General features: G+C 39.7%; 1 protein-coding gene across 1 annotated transcript in view; it reads left to right on the forward strand.

Annotated features, from left to right (window-relative positions):
* clip1b (CAP-GLY domain containing linker protein 1b) overlaps positions 1–17,349 on the forward strand; it is a 48,916-nt gene extending 31,567 nt beyond the window's left edge. Inside the window, exons 17-23 of the mRNA XM_085360032.1 lie at positions 7,449–7,494; positions 7,675–7,718; positions 14,758–14,863; positions 14,956–15,121; positions 15,211–15,263; positions 15,383–15,495; positions 16,130–17,349. Of these exons, the coding sequence (XP_085216158.1) occupies positions 7,449–7,494; positions 7,675–7,718; positions 14,758–14,863; positions 14,956–15,121; positions 15,211–15,263; positions 15,383–15,495; positions 16,130–16,364 (763 nt within the window). The 3' untranslated portion in view covers positions 16,365–17,349. The remainder of the gene's footprint in view (positions 1–7,448; positions 7,495–7,674; positions 7,719–14,757; positions 14,864–14,955; positions 15,122–15,210; positions 15,264–15,382; positions 15,496–16,129) is intronic.
* Positions 17,350–17,600: the final 251 nt, after the last annotated feature.

Raw genomic sequence — 17,600 nt, forward strand, 5'->3', positions numbered from 1 at the left:
CCATTTATGCAAAATTAAGGCCTTAACTATACTTAAAAATGTCACAAAATGTGATCCTGAAATATCTTGATTGAATCTGCAGTTTTGTCGACACAGTAATCTCACATGTCAACTTTTGGCTGCTTGCTCATTTACATCAGGTCTTCACAGCAGGTAGCTCCGCATGTTTGATTCGGCAGATGTTTTATGACAGCTGCCTTTTCTGATGGGATTTACATCGTCTCCTGGGATTGAACTGATTGAACATGGAAATAATAATCAACCCCTTCTTCCAAAAATAGTAGAGAAGCTGTATGTGTGAAAATAGTGAATCATGAACCTTAGCCACATGATCCTTATATCTTGACTTTTCTCTGCTCAAGTTCATTTAAAACATTATCTGAATTAAAATTGGACATTTTTTTACAGCGTGTTATCTACATTATTAATTCCTTCTATGTGTTTGGTGTTGACATGTAGATGTGGAAAGTCTTTCATTTGCACTGACTCAGCAGTATATCTTTGGTTGTAAGCTGAAACATGGTGCTTTTGATTCAGGATAAAAGTATTCTCTCTTCTTATGGCATATTTTTTCTTCTTTTCTTTTCTGTTTTTTTGTTTCTGGTGAAGTTCCAGTCTGCCGCTGAGCTCTATTTATAGAGCTTGCGTTTCTGTCAAGCTGTCAAGTACCTCTGTGTACATGTGTAAATATGTAGTGTCCATGCGTGTGTTTTTGGAGCCTTTACATCATCCTGCCACACGTCCCCTTGAGTCATCAGAACCCTTAAATTGCAGAGCTCCACATGGATTTAACTGGCTGGATTATAGTCATCAATATGTAGCATGTAGAGGCAGCAAATGGAGATGAAAAATGTCAACAAATGACATCAGTGACAGTGTAACGGTTCCAGTCTCCTCAAGCACAATTTTGTCTTTTTTTCTGCCTTTGCCTAAATAATTGAAAATAAAAGCTCTCTAAATGGATGACTCATGTTACAGTCTTATATTGTTGTTTTACATTTTCTTTCCCTCCACCTCCACCCCGCCTTGTCCCAACAATGTTTTCCGCCATCCTTTTTGAGGCACGTCCTTCCTCACTCTGCTCCTGTTATGTAATCCCTCCTCTCCTCCTAGGACCGCCTGGCTCCGACAAGGCTATTTCTCTTGTTGTGACATCAGCATGTGCGTGTGTGTGTGTGTGTGTGTGAGAGAGAGAAAGAGAGAGAGACGGCAAGAGAGAGGGTTTTCAGGCTTGTACGGAAACAAGGTGGCTTTGTGCTATGAAAGAACAGCTGTAAACATTGTAGCTCACATACGTGTCATGATTGTGTTATTTTGGTGCTGCTGTAATTTTATCTTTGAAGGCCAAAAATATTGTTCATTAACTTCATTTGGTTTGGATATTTTTTTATGCTTTCATTTCTTTCACTTTTTCTTTTACTGTTAAAACGGTCACACAGGGGGTGTTAAGATAGAGAACTCAGCTGTAGGCCACCTGCGTAATGGAAGAGTGCAGAAAATTGGATTTGCAGTATAAATAAACAGTTCAGATGATGTTTATATTTATCACAGCTGTGGGATTCATGAAAGCGAGAGATGATTGTCTGAAATCAGCATCAAAATTAGCTTTGCGAAGAAAGTATTCAGTCATAGTCTTGTTTGAAATAACACTCTTGACAGCAAGCAGACACACTACATGAGACATGTCACTTATTTTTCAGGCTGTTCTTTCTTGTAAATAGATGGCTCATTATGTGAGAATATGTATGTCTTCAGAGTGTACTTCTGTATGTCTTTACACTAAGAGAAAGAATACACTTATGGGGGCATTTTTTTCAGGTTTTAGGCAAGTATGCAGCCGTTTTAATGATCCAGTCCAGTTGAGATCAAATTGTGCTTTATGTGGAATATGAATTAAAGTGATCATGCATTTAAATAATCATCGATTTCCTGCAGTGTGAAGGCAGCAAAAGATATTTAGATCTGTAAGCAGGGTCTGTCCGTCTTTTATCTAAAGCAGGAGTGGTAAACTCATTTTACATCATGCCCTATTTTTTACTATCTAAAAAAAATGTATTGTAGAATTAGAATTTAGAAATATAATTTAGAATAGATATTCTATTGTTAACAATGACAAAAAAAACAGTTTGCTGTTATTCAACTGCTAACCTGCTGATATTTAGCAGGTGAAATGTTGACATTTTCCTCATCTCATTTAATTATTTTAGCATGTTAAAATGAATAATTAGTACCTAACACAAAGCACAACTGGAACTGAGACGAGAGGTTTGTGATGTCCTCTGAACACAGAATATGCAAAAAGAACTGCACAGTGGAGCGCACTGTTGTGTTAGAGTGCAGGATGCTATAGAGGCATGGGGAATGTAATTATACTGCAGACAGCTAAATATTTCACCCAGATGGTGCTGTGATTGGGCTATTAGTCACACATAGCTTCAGAGTTTTAACTTTGACACAAATCCTAAGAATGACCTACATGGGGCTAAACTCATTTTCCTGAACAAATCATTTAGTTCCGGCATCCAAAAATATCCAGATTCATAAATTCCCTGACAACACTGTCTATGCTGCTGTCTTTTTTATATACAGTGGGGCAAAAAAGTATTTAGTCAGCCCCCGATTGTGCAAGTTCCCCCACCTAAAATGATGACAGAGGTCAGTAATTTGCACCAGAGGTACACTTCAACTGTGAGAGACAGAATGTGAAAAAAAAATCCATGAATCCACATGGTAGGATTTGTAAAGAATTTATTCGTAAATCAGGGTGGAAAATAAGTTTTTGGTCAATAACAAAAATACAACTCAATACTGTGTAACATAACCTTTGTTGGCAATAACAGAGGTCAAACGTTTACTATAGGTCTTTACCAGGTTTGCACACACAGTAGCTGGTATTTTGGCCCATTCCTCCATGCAGATCTTCTCGAGAGCAGTGATGTTTTGGGGCTGTCGCAGAGCAACACGGACTTTCAACTCCCGCCACAGATTTTCTATGGGGTTGAGGTCTGGAGACTGGCTAGGCCACTCCAGGACTTTCAAATGCTTCTTACGGAGCCACTCCTTTGTTGCCCGGGCGGTGTGTTTTGGATCATTGTCATGTTGGAAGACCCAGCCTCGTTTCATCTTCAAAGCTCTCACTGATGGAAGGAGGTTTTGGCTCAAAATCTCACGATACATGGCCCCATTCATTCTGTCCTTAACACGGATCAGTCGTCCTGTCCCCTTGGCAGAAAAACAGCCCCATAGCATGATGTTTCCACCCCCATGCTTCACAGTGGGTATGGTGTTCTTGGGATGCAACTCAGTATTCTTCTTCCTCCAAACACGACGAGTTGAGTTTATACCAAAAAGTTCTACTTTGGTTTCATCTGACCACATGACATTCTCCCAATCCTCTGCTGTATCATCCATGTGCTCTCTGGCAAACTTCAGACGGGCCTGGACATGCACTGGCTTCAGCAGCGGAACACGTCTGGCACTGCGGGATTTGATTCCCTGCCATTGTAGTGTGTTACTGATGGTGACCTTTGTTACTTTGGTTCCAGCTCTCTGCAGGTCATTCACCAGGTCCCCCTGTGTGGTTCTGGGATCTTTGCTCACCGTTCCCATGATCATTTTGACCCCACGGGATGAGATCTTGCGTGGAGCCCCAGATCGAGGGAGATTATCAGTGGTCTTGTATGTCTTCCATTTTCTGATGATTGCTCCCACAGTTGATTTTTTCACACCAAGCTGCTTGCCTATTGTAGATTCACTGTTCCCAGTCTGGTGCAGGTCTACAATACTTTTCCTGGTGTCCTTCGAAAGCTCTTTGGTCTTGGCCATGGCGGAGTTTGGAGTCTGACTGTTTGAGGCTGTGGACAGGTGTCTTTTATACAGATGATGAGTTCAAACAGGTGCCATTCATACAGGTAACAAGTGGGGGACAGAAAAGCTTCTTACAGAAGACGTTACAGGTCTGTGAGAGCCAGAGATTTTCCTTGTTTGAGGTGACCAAATACTTATTTTCCACCCTAATTTACGAATAAATTCTTTACAAATCCTACCATGTGAATTCATGGATATTTTTTTTTCACATTCTGTCTCTCACAGTTGAAGTGTACCTCTGGTGCAAATTACTGACCTCTGTCATCATTTTAAGTGGGGGAACTTGCACAATCGGTGGCTGACTAAATACTTTTTTGCCCCACTGTAGTCAAATAGTGTAGTGTAGGTAGGTTAGTTGTAAAGCACTACAGTATATAAACTACTCCTTTTAAAATAGGACTGTGTCATGAGTGAATGTAGGCAGCAGACACAGAACAACACGTGTCTTTCTAAGTGATGAGAGCTAATATGTAGATTAGCTCATCACGTTTCACTACTTTAAGATTTAGGATTGTTGTGCAAAATGTTTGACTTTTTTGGTTATATTTTCAGAAACTACTAAACTAATAAATGTCAGAGATCAGTTTCATCACAATCATGGCTGTATGAAAATTGTCTGTATATACAGCATATAATGTACACTGACAATCTCACATTCAGTTTACACTGAAGTCAGGTCAGTGGTCAGTGGCCATTGCTCTTGGCACAGAGGGTTGTTCATTTTAGTTGTAGCCTGATCTCTTTATATCAGAGAATATCTTAACATAGATTATGTACATTTTAGAAAATGACGTCACGGTGGTGGTTCATCCTTTATACTGTCAATATCTTGAACTGTGCCTCCCATAAGAGATTTCGGAGACCGAAGAAGTCACTTGGATGAGCGACGAAACGTTTCTCTCACTGAAAATCGTACATCTAGATGAACAGAATCAACCTTTTGGGATTTACTTACCTGGATAATTGAGCATACATCAAAACATCTTAAACTGTGGTGGCCCTCTACCTCCCTATATTTGTACTGCTAACTTCATGACCATTAATATGTTAAAGCCTCACCCAGGCCCAGAGAGCTAGGTTCGTGAAAGAGCTTCTGAAAATTTTCTGTGCTGCTTTTGTGGGAGGGGCAAACAGCACTCTTTGATCGTCCCTGCTCAGACATCACAGACATAGAAATAGCTTTTCTAAAGTCTGAGAATGGTTTCCAAATATAAATCCATCGTGTTTTGAAACAATCCATTTGAAGTAATGGTTAACTTTTTTTTTAAGATCCACTGAGCATTTTTACAGATATCTCTTATTTAGTGACAGTTATAGACATGAACTGAAAGTTCAGAATTCTAATTCAGAAATAGGAAAATAACAATTGTTCAAATATCACAGCTGGGTAGAAAAGCTGAGTCCATGAGCAAGTTGAGTTTTCATAGTTAGCTCAGACATGTCTGAATAACAGCTGGACACTGCTGTAGAGATTTTTGTAATCAGTAAAGAATAGAAGAAATAAGTTAGTGAGGTGTTTACACAAACTGCACATAACCACAGTTCCTGTAGTGGAGGCCAGTGTGTTCTTAGGGACATACTTTTTTGGTTTCTCAGCACGACCAATGAAAGACTGCACTGAAGTTTGTAGAAAAGAAGATGGCCTGAATATGATGTAATACTTAAGCTCTTTGTAGCTGTTTCTACACATTAACTCCAGCCCTGAACTTTTCTATGGTTTACAATGGGTTATCTTCTCAAAATTTTGGCTCACTCAGTATCTGGAAATTTCAAATAGTAATCAGCTACAACTGTCTGTGTTGTTAATTGTTAACAATCCAAACTGGTGAGTCATACAGTTGTTATGATGGAAGGTGTTGAATTTGACTTCTAGCATATAATCAGCTTTTAGCAATTTCACATTGGCTTTATTATTTTCAGGTCAAGATCCATCAGTAAGATCCATCAGTGGCTTTGCACTTTAGTGTACTTTCACATTAGCCTCAGAATCAAGCCTGTTGCCTCTGGTTGATGCCATATGTAGCTCTCAATCACCATTTGGGTTGGCTGCTTGGTCAGTGCATCTCCTGTAGAGAGATGCGATTTAATGGGAGAACATGTACAGCTTATAAAACAAACAGCAATATGAATGTCTCCTAATAACCCCTGTGTGCTTTTATTTACTTCAGATGTTGTGTGATCATATTATAGTCTTTAGATTAGGGAGTATCAGCTGGCAAGGACATCTTTGAGAGTTGAAGGGAACTAATGGGTGCTCAACATGAACATTTCATCATTGAAATTAGGGGTGCAACGATACACAAAATTCACGGTTCGGTTCGATACTTTGGTGTCACGGTTCGATATTTCGATACAAAAAATGTTCATGCTTTTTTAATTTGTCATTTATTAAAATTATAAATATATATTTTAACTCAAAAGTACAGTTTTTATATTTAATGTTGCTGAAACAACAAAGTAATAAAAAAAATAAATCTCTCTGATCGAGAAATCACTCATCTTTGGAAAAGAGAGTTTATTACAGAGAAATGGCTCTTTCCAAAATAAAAGCTATACTATAAGCTTCTTCTGGGCTATATTCTCAGCAGCATATTAAACATATCAGGTCCCCATAAGGAGAATCATGTGCTAACGGCTGTCTAAATGACTCGGGTAAAGTTTGTAGCATGCATACTTGTTGTTTTTGTCTACTTCCACTTGTCTTTGCACTAGGATGATGTCGGTGTAAATGTGCAGTCATATTCATTGTGTTCCCACTAGTGCTGTCAGCGTTAATCTGAAATGACGTTAACGCCACAACACGGCAAATCTCCGTTAACGAGCTACCGTGAATCGCCCCGTGCGTGGGGCTGGACGGCGTCAACACATTAACGAGCTGACTGTGCTAACGCAGTAGTTCCCACCCATGTAATTGAGCATTGCGTGGCACATCCGACATACTGTTTTACTTTTGTCCATGACGCGCTTACCTTCAGGGTCATACTTCACATGAAGACCAAAATAGTTCCAAAGGCCAGATCTGAATGAGGGTGGGGGAGGTTCAATTTGCCATGTTAGCTTCTGTCTTGCTAGCTTGCGCTGCGCTTAGTGGATCTGCACTCGACAGTGCAGCCTAGGCGGAGTAGTCAAACGCAGATCCACTGAGCTCTCAACACAGACAGCATCGTCAGAAGAAAAGTTGATAAAATAAATTAAAAATTTTGTATTGTTCGATACATATGCGTACCGAACCGAAAGCACTGTATCGAACGGTTCAATATCGATACGAGTATCGTTGCAACCCTAATTGAAATGTATTCATCATTTCATCATTTACAAAAATAGCCTCTAATATATTTGTTGTGTATATCAGTAATGATTCTTGTAGCAGTACAAAGTCATTAAGCATTAGAATATTTAGCCAGATGTGTATTGGATATGCTTACTTGGGTTTGTATAGGTGAGATGTTAACAGATGCGAATATCTGGGAATCACCAGATTTAAGCATATAGCAGTGTTGGTGACACAGACATCACTGGGACCCGACTACACTGCCTTTAGTGCAGCCCTCAAATGTGTGAATTGTCTTTTCTTTCCCTAGTGAGGAGCTGAAGCTGGCATCCCACAAGTCTCAGCATCCTGATGAGGTATTGACCTTTTTAACTTTCTTATTATGTAAATGCTTTTCCTTTATCCTGTTAGAGATCAGGGTTTTGGCCTAATGAGGTTTTATCTCCTGCTGTGACTAAATTGTTGAAGCTAAGACGGGTTTAGATTCTATTTAAATACTTCTATATTTTGTCTGTGTGTGTGTGTTTACGCCTCAGCACAACGAGGATCACAGCTGTCAGCAGCCAGACATGAAGACCAGGTTAGATACTATGAAATATGTTCTTCAAATTTTGAATGTTGATTTTCTGACTTTTTAATGTATTTTCCTGTTTAGTTTTTAAACATTGAACATAGAATGTTATAGTGTTCGTCACTGTATCTCTCAGTAATTCCTCTGCTGATGCATCTAAAACTAATGTAACAACCTATAAAAGACTACAGCCAACATCAATAATGATGTCATATCTTTCATTTTTTAGCAAATAACCATTTAACTCATTTTTAAAAAGTGAAAAATTAGTTGTTTCCCAAAGATGAGGGGCAGCACCAAATTCCTCTATAACATAAATAATCATTAATTGATATGAATATGTATGAAAGTATGACTCATGCAACCCTACTTTAGTAGAGTTCAAGAATACAATGAACTCAATGTGAAAATGAACACACTTGGTCCCCTTTAACTCTTCAACTATAAACTAGCACAACACAGTAGCTATAACAACAAAGCAGCTAAACAAAGATACACACAAAGCCATCAAAACAACACTAAAAAGCTTCTGAAGTCATTATCAGGAATGACCAGAAATAAAACCACAGTATTATAATGTTTTCGTTCCTTAAGTGCTGGTTGATTATTCAAATATTGACATCAGGAGATTGATTCCTTTGGAGATTTGGAGGGTAGCTTTAATGTGACGTGGTTCCTCTAATGGGACTCCCTTCTGTACTTACACACATCCCTCTGTTGACTGCTGGACTGTTTTTTCTTATCAGAGATGAGCCAGCGTTACATCTGTATTGTAGTCCTGGTAACAGAGCTGATGAAGAGCTAAAGTGTGAAACTTGGTGTGAAAGTCTGTAGATAAAAATCAAAATCTCTCTGGTGGTAATTTGCTGGTTTGTTGCTGAAGGTTTAATTAAAGACTGGGAAAAAAGAAGTATAATAAGAGATTGTAACCAAGTAACTTGCTGACTAACTGATTGTTGGCTCCAGCTTCCTACTCGGTCAACAGCTATGAGTGCAGGATTGATCTCTGATCATCAGGATATAAGAGGCTGTGTGACCAATGTCATTTTTGCACATCTGGATGTTTTCTTCAGAAAACAACTAGCTTTAAGAAGTTTTTATCAGAGTCAACTGGTAATTTTATACTTGCAGTTTTTATGTCCTGTTCACCACTTAAAATTGAGATTATTAGAGATTAGTTTTAAAAAGTGCTTCAAATAACTCCCCACATAACTGAGAGGAGAGGTTTTAAGATTACTCCTGAGGAGACAGACTTGCATCTAGAAAGACTTGATTGCTATCTATTTGAGAGACTCACTATGAACAAAGTCCTCTTCCAGTCATTATCTTTCATATTAATGTTCTGGTCAAACGACCAGGGGCAGCATAATGCTGGGATCCTTGGCACTGTGCCTCACAGCAAAAATGCCCTGGGTTTGAAATAACCACCCAGTTTGGCTGTCAAGTGGCGTATGGACGATCTACATGTGACTGCATGGGTTCTCTCCAGGTGCTCAGTACAAAAACATGCACATGAACTCGTCGTAAACGGCCCTAGGTGTGAAAGGTTGTCTATGTATCTGCATTAGTCCAGTGAGGAACCTGGTGATCTGTCCAGGGTGTAACATCCCTTTGGTCCCATGAAAACTAGGATAGGCTCCAACCAACCCTGAAGTGGATAAACCGTTAAGAAAATGGAAGGATTGTACAGCATAGAGTATAAAAAATAAATAAATGGACAAAGATATGACTATTACAAAAGCAGAAGAGCAACCTCTGAATCTTTCAAATCATAAGACATAAGGGCACTCTTTGTTTAAATAAAAAAAGAAACTCAACTGAATATCTTTGGATATTAGACTTATAGTCAGGTAAACCAAGCAATATAAATATGTCACTTTGGGATTTAGTTCCAGGCCACGTTGCATTAGTACTGTGTTTTTTCTTTTAGTATTCCCAGATTTGCTCTTAGTTGGATAACATTTGATTTTTTTAAAATGTAATTTTAGTTCCTTCATCTATTTACTGTGACGCTGTTTGGTCTTATTTTAAGCCTTGTCTAAGTCTTGAAACAAAAGAAGCTGTGAATATCACTTCTGTGGCCCTGTGCCAGTCATAAACAGAAACACTGTGTTTTTAGTGATCAGGATATTAAAACATCCCACCACTTATGGAGACCAGTGACTTAAGTTCCGAGTGAAAGGCACAGTCTAACATCAAAGACAAATATGTGGTGTAAGATCAGAGTGAGGAGCAGAGTGAAGTGAAGTCAAAAAGATGTAAGATGAACTGGCAGCTCTGCAGTTTTGGCTCGAGGGGAATGGCAAGGTTGCATACAATTAGAGCAGAAATAATAGATGTGGCGGGAGAGAGTGTTTTAAAGTAAACATTAAGAGACATGAGAGATGATTCAGTGAAACAAACTGCTCTCCTTCTCTTTGGTTTGTCAAGACTGCTGGAACGGATATGTTGCCGGAGTGTCAGCTGGTTGCTACTATTCTGTTGTAAGTGTTTTTTGGCAATCGGTGATAAAATCTGCTAAAATACAGCTAAGATGATTATTCAGGTGCTACAGCTTTCAGACTCTGAAAGCCCCAGTTTATATGGGAAATATTAAAGTTCATGACAGCACGATTACTACACTTGTTCGGAGGGGTTGCCAGAAGAAAGCTTCTCTCTATAAAGAGAGCTTTGCAAAGTTGCATATGAACAAACTGCAAAACTTCTGGAACAATGTCCTTTGGACAAATGTGAGCATAGTCAAGCCAAGTCAAGTCATTTTTATCTATATGTCACATTTTTCAAACAACAGAAGTTGAACCAGTGCTTTACTGATACACTTATTTGCCAGGGCTCCAAGTACTAAGTTCTAAAACTGGTAAAAACAATTACAAAACACAGACCTCACAGGGCAACATGACAAGGATAATAACTCATTTCCAACAATGGTAAAACAATGATTCAGGATTCAGAAGACTTTATTTATCCCCAAGGGGCAATTAAGAGACTGACCTTGCCGACCGTACATACAATACACAAACATCACATTGGGGAGACAGGTCAGGCTAGGTAGCTGGCCGGTCAGCCGCACGAGCAGCGACCCGGAACCGGACAACAATGGAAAATGCACAACATGAGGAAAGACGAGGAGAAAAAAAGAACTCCCCCCAGACTGAGCTCCAACAGGGAGATCAGTTTGAGAACAGAAAAAACACCTCAGCACATGAATCATCACATCTCACAACATGGAAGACATAAGCTTTGAAGGCGTATGGAGGGGGTGGGGGGTGAGTGTAGGTCTGTGTCAGTGTACATGTGTATATGTGCGTCGGTGTGTTTGTGTTCCGTGTTCAACCGAGAGAAAGTGTCCCTTCACCTGGTTAAGCAAAAGTCAACAATCTTCGGTCGACGCGGGTGAGGAGGGAGAGAGTCATAACAAACAGTCTTATTATCTAGGGAGAATTGTTATGAGCATCCAGCTGGCGCCAGGGGGGCCACATGAGATGAAGATGGTAGTTGTTTTGGTTAGTGCGAACAAACTGCTTCCAATTTTACAGTTGGTCTAATGTCCGTCACTGGCCACCAGGTCTCTCAATTCCCGTTGTTCTTCTTCAAGATGTTATCCATATTACGTTTAAAAAAAAAACACACAGTCTGAGTACTCACAGCCCTGCCCATCGTCTATCATGTCGGCAACCCTTGTGGTATTTTGAACAGCTGTAGTTGCTTCTTATTCTTCGATAAGCCAGGTCCAAGCCAGCTCCAATCAGCTAGAACTCTGTTACCGTAGTTCCAAATTGGTAGATGTCATTCAAAGTCCTCCATCGAGAGTGTCGCCAGACACACGACGCAACTGACCATCGAGTATCCGGCAGCAAACGTCTCTGCAGGACAATCGGGCTCTCCCAAGCCCAGGAGGGTGTCAATTCCGTTAAGGGACCAGTTGATCAAATCCATAATTCTTCTTTATGTTTTTAGAGAACAAGTCTGGGAGACTCTCTTAGGGTTAGAGAATAAGCAAGACTATACGAAAGACATGAGAAGCCAAGCAGGAAAGATAAGGGAGAAGGAGAAAGTGCGACCGCCTCCGTCAAGCGACTGAGATGTGTCAGTAAAAGCATGAATATAAAAAAAAAAACATTTATTCCAAATAGTCAAGAACAAAATTTAATGGTAGCTCTAAATAATTTTGGACTAGCATACTATCATGTGATGACACTAATAAATATTCTGCTATAAAAGGGGTCTTGTCACAATTTCAGAAAGAGAGCCATTTAAAGAAATGAGTTTATTCCTTGCCTTGGATTAATACTGAGTGTAAACAGCTTATGAGACTCAGAGACCAGTTACTTAAAAAATTGTTACAATCTGGATTAAATACCGATCGATTAAGTTTTATATCTGCAAGGATTAAAGTCACACAAACTTTGAGAATTGCAAAAGCAAATTTTTTCATGACTAATTAATAGTGCCAAAGGAAATTGTAAGCTAATTTGGGAAAATATTAACAAACAGTAAGCATAATGCTGATAAAGACCTTGAACTTAAATTTGCCAGTGAACTGGTATCCGAGCCTCTCAGCCTCGCTACTAAATTAAATGATTTTTTCCTTTCCATTTCCAAGTACCATTAATGAAATTGCACAATTGTTTTCTAATTCTTGTGACCTTCAACAAAATATTGGGAATACCGACACCAAAGAGGATGTTTCTTCTCAAGATTCAAAGTTCAATATTCAGAAAATGAAGTAGAAAATATAATCTCTAAATTAAGAAGTTCTAAAGCAAGGGATGAGTTTGGATTTGATACCAATTTCTTGAAGCATTATAAATCTTATCTTTTGGTGCCTGTGACCAATCTTATTAATTTATCAATCACGCAGGCAGTTGTTCCTCTGAGTTAGAAGGTGGCAAAAGTTACACCAATTTAGAAATCGGGTGATAAATCAGACCCTGCTAATTATCAACCTATTAGCATACTCCCTATCTTTTCAAAGATTGCAGAAAAGTGGGTTGCTAATTCTATCATGGAACATGTTAATGACTCCAATTAGTTGTGCAACGGATCAAATATCTCATGGTTCGGATCGGATTACGGTTTTAAGTCACGGATCGGATAAATTTTCGGATCAGCGAAAATAGGAAAAAAAAGACAAAAATTTCATTCCACGCACTTATATAAAAATAAATTAGGGTGCAATATGGACATTATGGACAGTGCTGGGCATCCTCTGCACACGGCCATAAACAGCCAGAGGAGTCTGTTCAGTGAGAGTTGCTTCTCCCAAAGTCAAGGACGAGCATACTTAAAAAGTCCTTTGTCCCACACGCCATCAAACTGTTTAACTCCTCGCTGGAGGGGAGAGGGAGGGGGAACGGGGACAAAGGAGGGGGGAACAAGTAAGCTGTAGTGCCTTTTCCCTGTGCAATAGTTTTTGTTAATATCCAATGGTGTAATAGACTCACAAAACTTGAAATGTGCCGTTCCCTTGTATTCTTATTCCTATTTATTCTATTTATCCCTTTTGTATTCTCTATATTTATATATGTGTATATGTGGTATATTTCTGCTCACTGTGCTACTGGAAACTGAATTTCCCAGAGGAACCCATGGGATTAATAAAGTTTCATCTAATCTAATCTAATCTATTGGGCAGTACAGGGCTTTGTATCTACCACTCCGCTGTGATATAATGAGCGGTCACCGCCACGTGGCTTTCCGTTGCCCTGGAGTTCCACCCATTTGTAGTTAGGGCAACAGAAGATGCCTGGGATAGTTCAGCTGTAACTTTTCCTGCTCATACGTGCTTGGAACGATCTTGTCACTGAAGTGGACGCGCAACGAGATATCATAGCGTGGCTCAAGCACGTTCATCATAGTTTACCATCATCATCAACTTTATTTATAAAGCACTTTAAAACAACCACAGCTGACACAAAGTGCTGTACATTGGAACTGTAAAATAAAATTACATGAGATATAAATAAAAACAAATAAAAGAAGAGTGAAATCATTAATTAAATAACTACTTCAATTAAAAGAGAAACTAAGTCTCACTGAGGTTAAAAGCCAAGGAATAAAAGTGGGTTTTAAGACGTGATTTAAAAGTGGACAGTGAAGGGGCCTCTCTAACGTGCAAGGGCAAATTATTCCATAATTTTGGAGCCACAATAGAGAAGGCCCTGTCCTCTCTGAGCTTCCTCCTGGATCTCGGTACCTCCAGGAGCAGCTGGTCAGCTGACCTGAGAGACCGACAGGGTATGTGGGGATGAAGAAGCTCAGAGAGGTAAGGCGGGGCAAGACTGTGAAGGCATTTAAAAACAAACATAAGAATTTTAAAATTAACTCTAAAAGACACAGGCAGCCAGTGCAGAGAGGCTAGCACGGGGGTTATATGCTCTTTTTCGAGTTCCTGTTAGGAGTCGTGCAGCCGCATTTTGAACCAGCTGCAGAACCCCTTGTGCAAAACCCCTTGTTTTGCACAACGGAATACGGCCTCCCGTCTGCAGCTAAACACCCCAATAGTTTTTGGATTGGGCAGCAAAGGCCTGCTTAAATGCCGCAAACTCCTCTGCTCCTCCACTTGGACCGCTAGCGGTGGCCATAACTATCGCTTGACAGACTGACCACCATACACATATTTTCTTTTCTTCTTTTTCGAATCTTCGGATCACGTGCGTTCCAAACCGTGGAGTGGGATGGGTTCGGATTATGGATCAACCGTGATCCGTTGCACCACTAACTCCAATCCGGGTTTACACCCTATGCAATTTGGATTTCGCACTCTTCATTCAACTGAAACGTCTGTTTTTGTTGAGAGAGTGAAATCTTACTTAGACAAGAGCAGTTATGTTACAGCTGTTTTTCTTGATTTCAAGTGTGCGTTTGACACTGTGAATCATCTTAAGCTCTTGTCTAGGCTGTCAACATTTAACATTAGTAATCACACCGTTAAATGGATACAGTCTTATCTATAAGATAGAAAACAATGCATGCAAATAAAGAATAGCAAGAAACTGGAAATAAAAAGTCCTTTCACTGTTTACTCCTTGTACACATTTTTCTGCAGAGAAATTGTCTCAAATGTGGAATCAGAGGGGGACACAAACTTCCAGAAATCCACTGGAGCCTTAATCTCAGACAAAGACCGGGAATTAGAAACTCTGAGGAATGAGGTACTCACGCTCAACTTATAGTATCTTGGACACGCTACATTTGTCCTGTGTAATGCCAAATATGTAAGGTATTTGTCTGTCTCTATCGGCAGATCACGGTGCTGCGAGGAGAAAATGCCGTGGCCAAGACCCTGCAGTCGGCCGTGGAAACGCTAGAGAGAGACAAAGCTCAGCTGCAGAGCCGCGTTCATAGTCTAGAGCAAAGGCTTATGGGAGCACAAGCCTCGGAGGAAGGAGACAAGGAACTCCCACCCTCTGGTGAGAAAATACCTCAGTCTTGTATCTGACAAGAGATACAAAAAAATAGTTTGTGTACTCTTTTTCTTGACTTTGACATACTTTTGCAGGTGATGCAGCTCTGGAGCAGCTGAGGGAAGAGAAGGAGTTTGCAGAGGGACAGGTAAGACTTGCTGCTAACAGAACTGATCTCATTCTCGGTTTCCAGTTAATGTTTGCACACGTTTGCACACATGACCCCAGCGTCCTTTAAGAGGAGATATGTGTGATTTTCTCCATCAGATCAACTTCCTGAATAGTGTGATTGTGGACCTGCAGCGGAAGAACGAGGAGCTGAAGATCAAATTGAAGAAGCTTGCTTTGTCTGAGTTCAATGGTAACGACGGGACTGATGGGTAAGAAATATACTGTTAAAAAAATGTAACTAATGAGCACAAACAAATCATCTAGAATTGATCAGCTAGACTAATTAACTAGTTTTTCAATCAAAAGTGCCAATCAATCTCTCTTGCTTGTGTAGGCAGTTTTCTGCTGTTCTCGCTTATTATAATTGAGCAAAGCTTTTAGTTCAGACAGACAATTGACAGAAGTTGCAACGCGCCTTTGCGCACATATAAAAGGCACTGTTTTTGTCCGCTAGAGTGACATTTCTTTGGAGGTGGAGGAACACCAGAGTAATTGCTTAAAGGAGCTTGCTTCTTTGACATCTTTAAGAGTTCTAAACAAATGTCTGTCCTCCTCCAGAAAATCTTATGTACGCAAACGCGTGTTGCAACTTCTTATCTGGTGCGCGTCTTTTATTTTGACAGCGAATGTGCACCTGCGGACCACTTACGTGCACCCCTGGTCATAACAATTAAAACCGCTCCTGGACCACCAGCGCACTTGACTCATCACATTGTTGTCTAACACTTTCAAGGAAAAAGACTAGGAAAACACTAGTGTAGTATACAATGATTTACATACAACATATTCAGATAAAAACCCATGGCCACAGCTTGTGTGTTTTCGCTTTTCTCTATAACGTAGGTTTGATGAAGGCATATCTAAGAGAGAGAAGAAGGCAACCCCGCGTCTCTTCTGTGACATCTGTGACTGCTTTGACCTCCACGACACAGAGGACTGCCCCACTCAGGCTCAGAGCCCCGACTCTGTACCTCACACCACCTACCATGGCAACCCTGCCGTTGAAAGGCCCTACTGTGATATCTGCGAGGCCTTCGGACATGCCACAGAGTCCTGCAATGATGATCAGACCTTCTAGAGGCTCCAGGTGTTTTATTCTCCTTCCCCTTCCTTTTGCTTCCTCGCCTTAAAAAGTTCAGTTACCACCGTTTCCTCTCCTGTTCTTTTTTCCCCACAGTCCAACCCAACATGTCTGAATATAGCCGCTGCAAATTTTTCCATAATGTATTTTTATACCGTATTTATGCATATCAGAAGTAGCCACTGTCCTGGTCTGAATCCTTTACTCTGCAGCTCCATTCTGTGTCATGAAGAATGCTCGTCCAAATACTGTATGCTGCTTTGGTGCAATATTGATGTTAATAACAAAAGGAATCCGTCCTCTGCACTTGTCATTTTTAATGTTTGTTTTGCATTTCAGTTTCTCTAAAATAACTTCGGCTGAATTTGTTGATGGTCAGCAAAGGGAAGCACAGTTGAATGAAGGGAAGATGAAGCACCTCTCCACTCTGTTTCACATAGCTCAGTGTGATGCTAGAAACCAATCACACTGATGCTGCCATAACTTTTTTTTATGTTTTAATGCAATATTTTGTAAAGCCCTTTTAATAAAAAAGGGAAAAATATTTTTGGGAAAAAGTAATTATAATAATAAAACTGAAAATGTTTTGGTGGACATATAGGTGAAACAAGAAAAAAAAAAATCCATGCACATCCTCACCACTATATGGGGCAGGTGCTGAAGAAATGCATAAATACAAAAAACGAATTAACAGCTGGCGTACTGCAGAACGCCAGCTTTATTTATTTATTGCATAATAATAGTGTGTAGCATACATGCTCTTCATCACACAGTGAAACAGTTCAGTGCCATCTTAAATCACCTGTGATTATACTGCCATCAGGTTACTTTGCCATCAGCAAGTATAAGCAAACTTTTAACGGGGCTCTCTTCATAATTAGATCCAATAAATATGATTAATATTAAATGGCCCAAAGCTCAAAGCACAACAACACATGAATCCTTGAAGAATACACAGAGATTTCAAAATGATCTAACATGGTAATGCAAGGAATTGTGAAAAAGTAAGAATGTCCATTTCTGAAGTGTGTATGAGCTGGATTCATTTTTTTTCTTTTTTTCAATATTAAATCTTTGCCGTTAAGTTGCATATCATTCCTACTTTGACAAGGAAAAGCAGACAAATTTTCCTCAACACTTTGTTTCAAGTGCATATATTAAAATAGACATTTGGAATATTATTACTAAATTCTTATAATGGTAATTATCATAGTTAGTATTCTAAAAATACTG

The sequence above is a fragment of the Diplotaxodon limnothrissa genome, linkage group LG7, assembly GCF_057381915.1.
Source record: "Diplotaxodon limnothrissa isolate DT_005_m linkage group LG7, D_limnothrissa_male_GT1.1, whole genome shotgun sequence".
Taxonomy (NCBI): Eukaryota; Metazoa; Chordata; class Actinopteri; order Cichliformes; family Cichlidae; genus Diplotaxodon; species Diplotaxodon limnothrissa.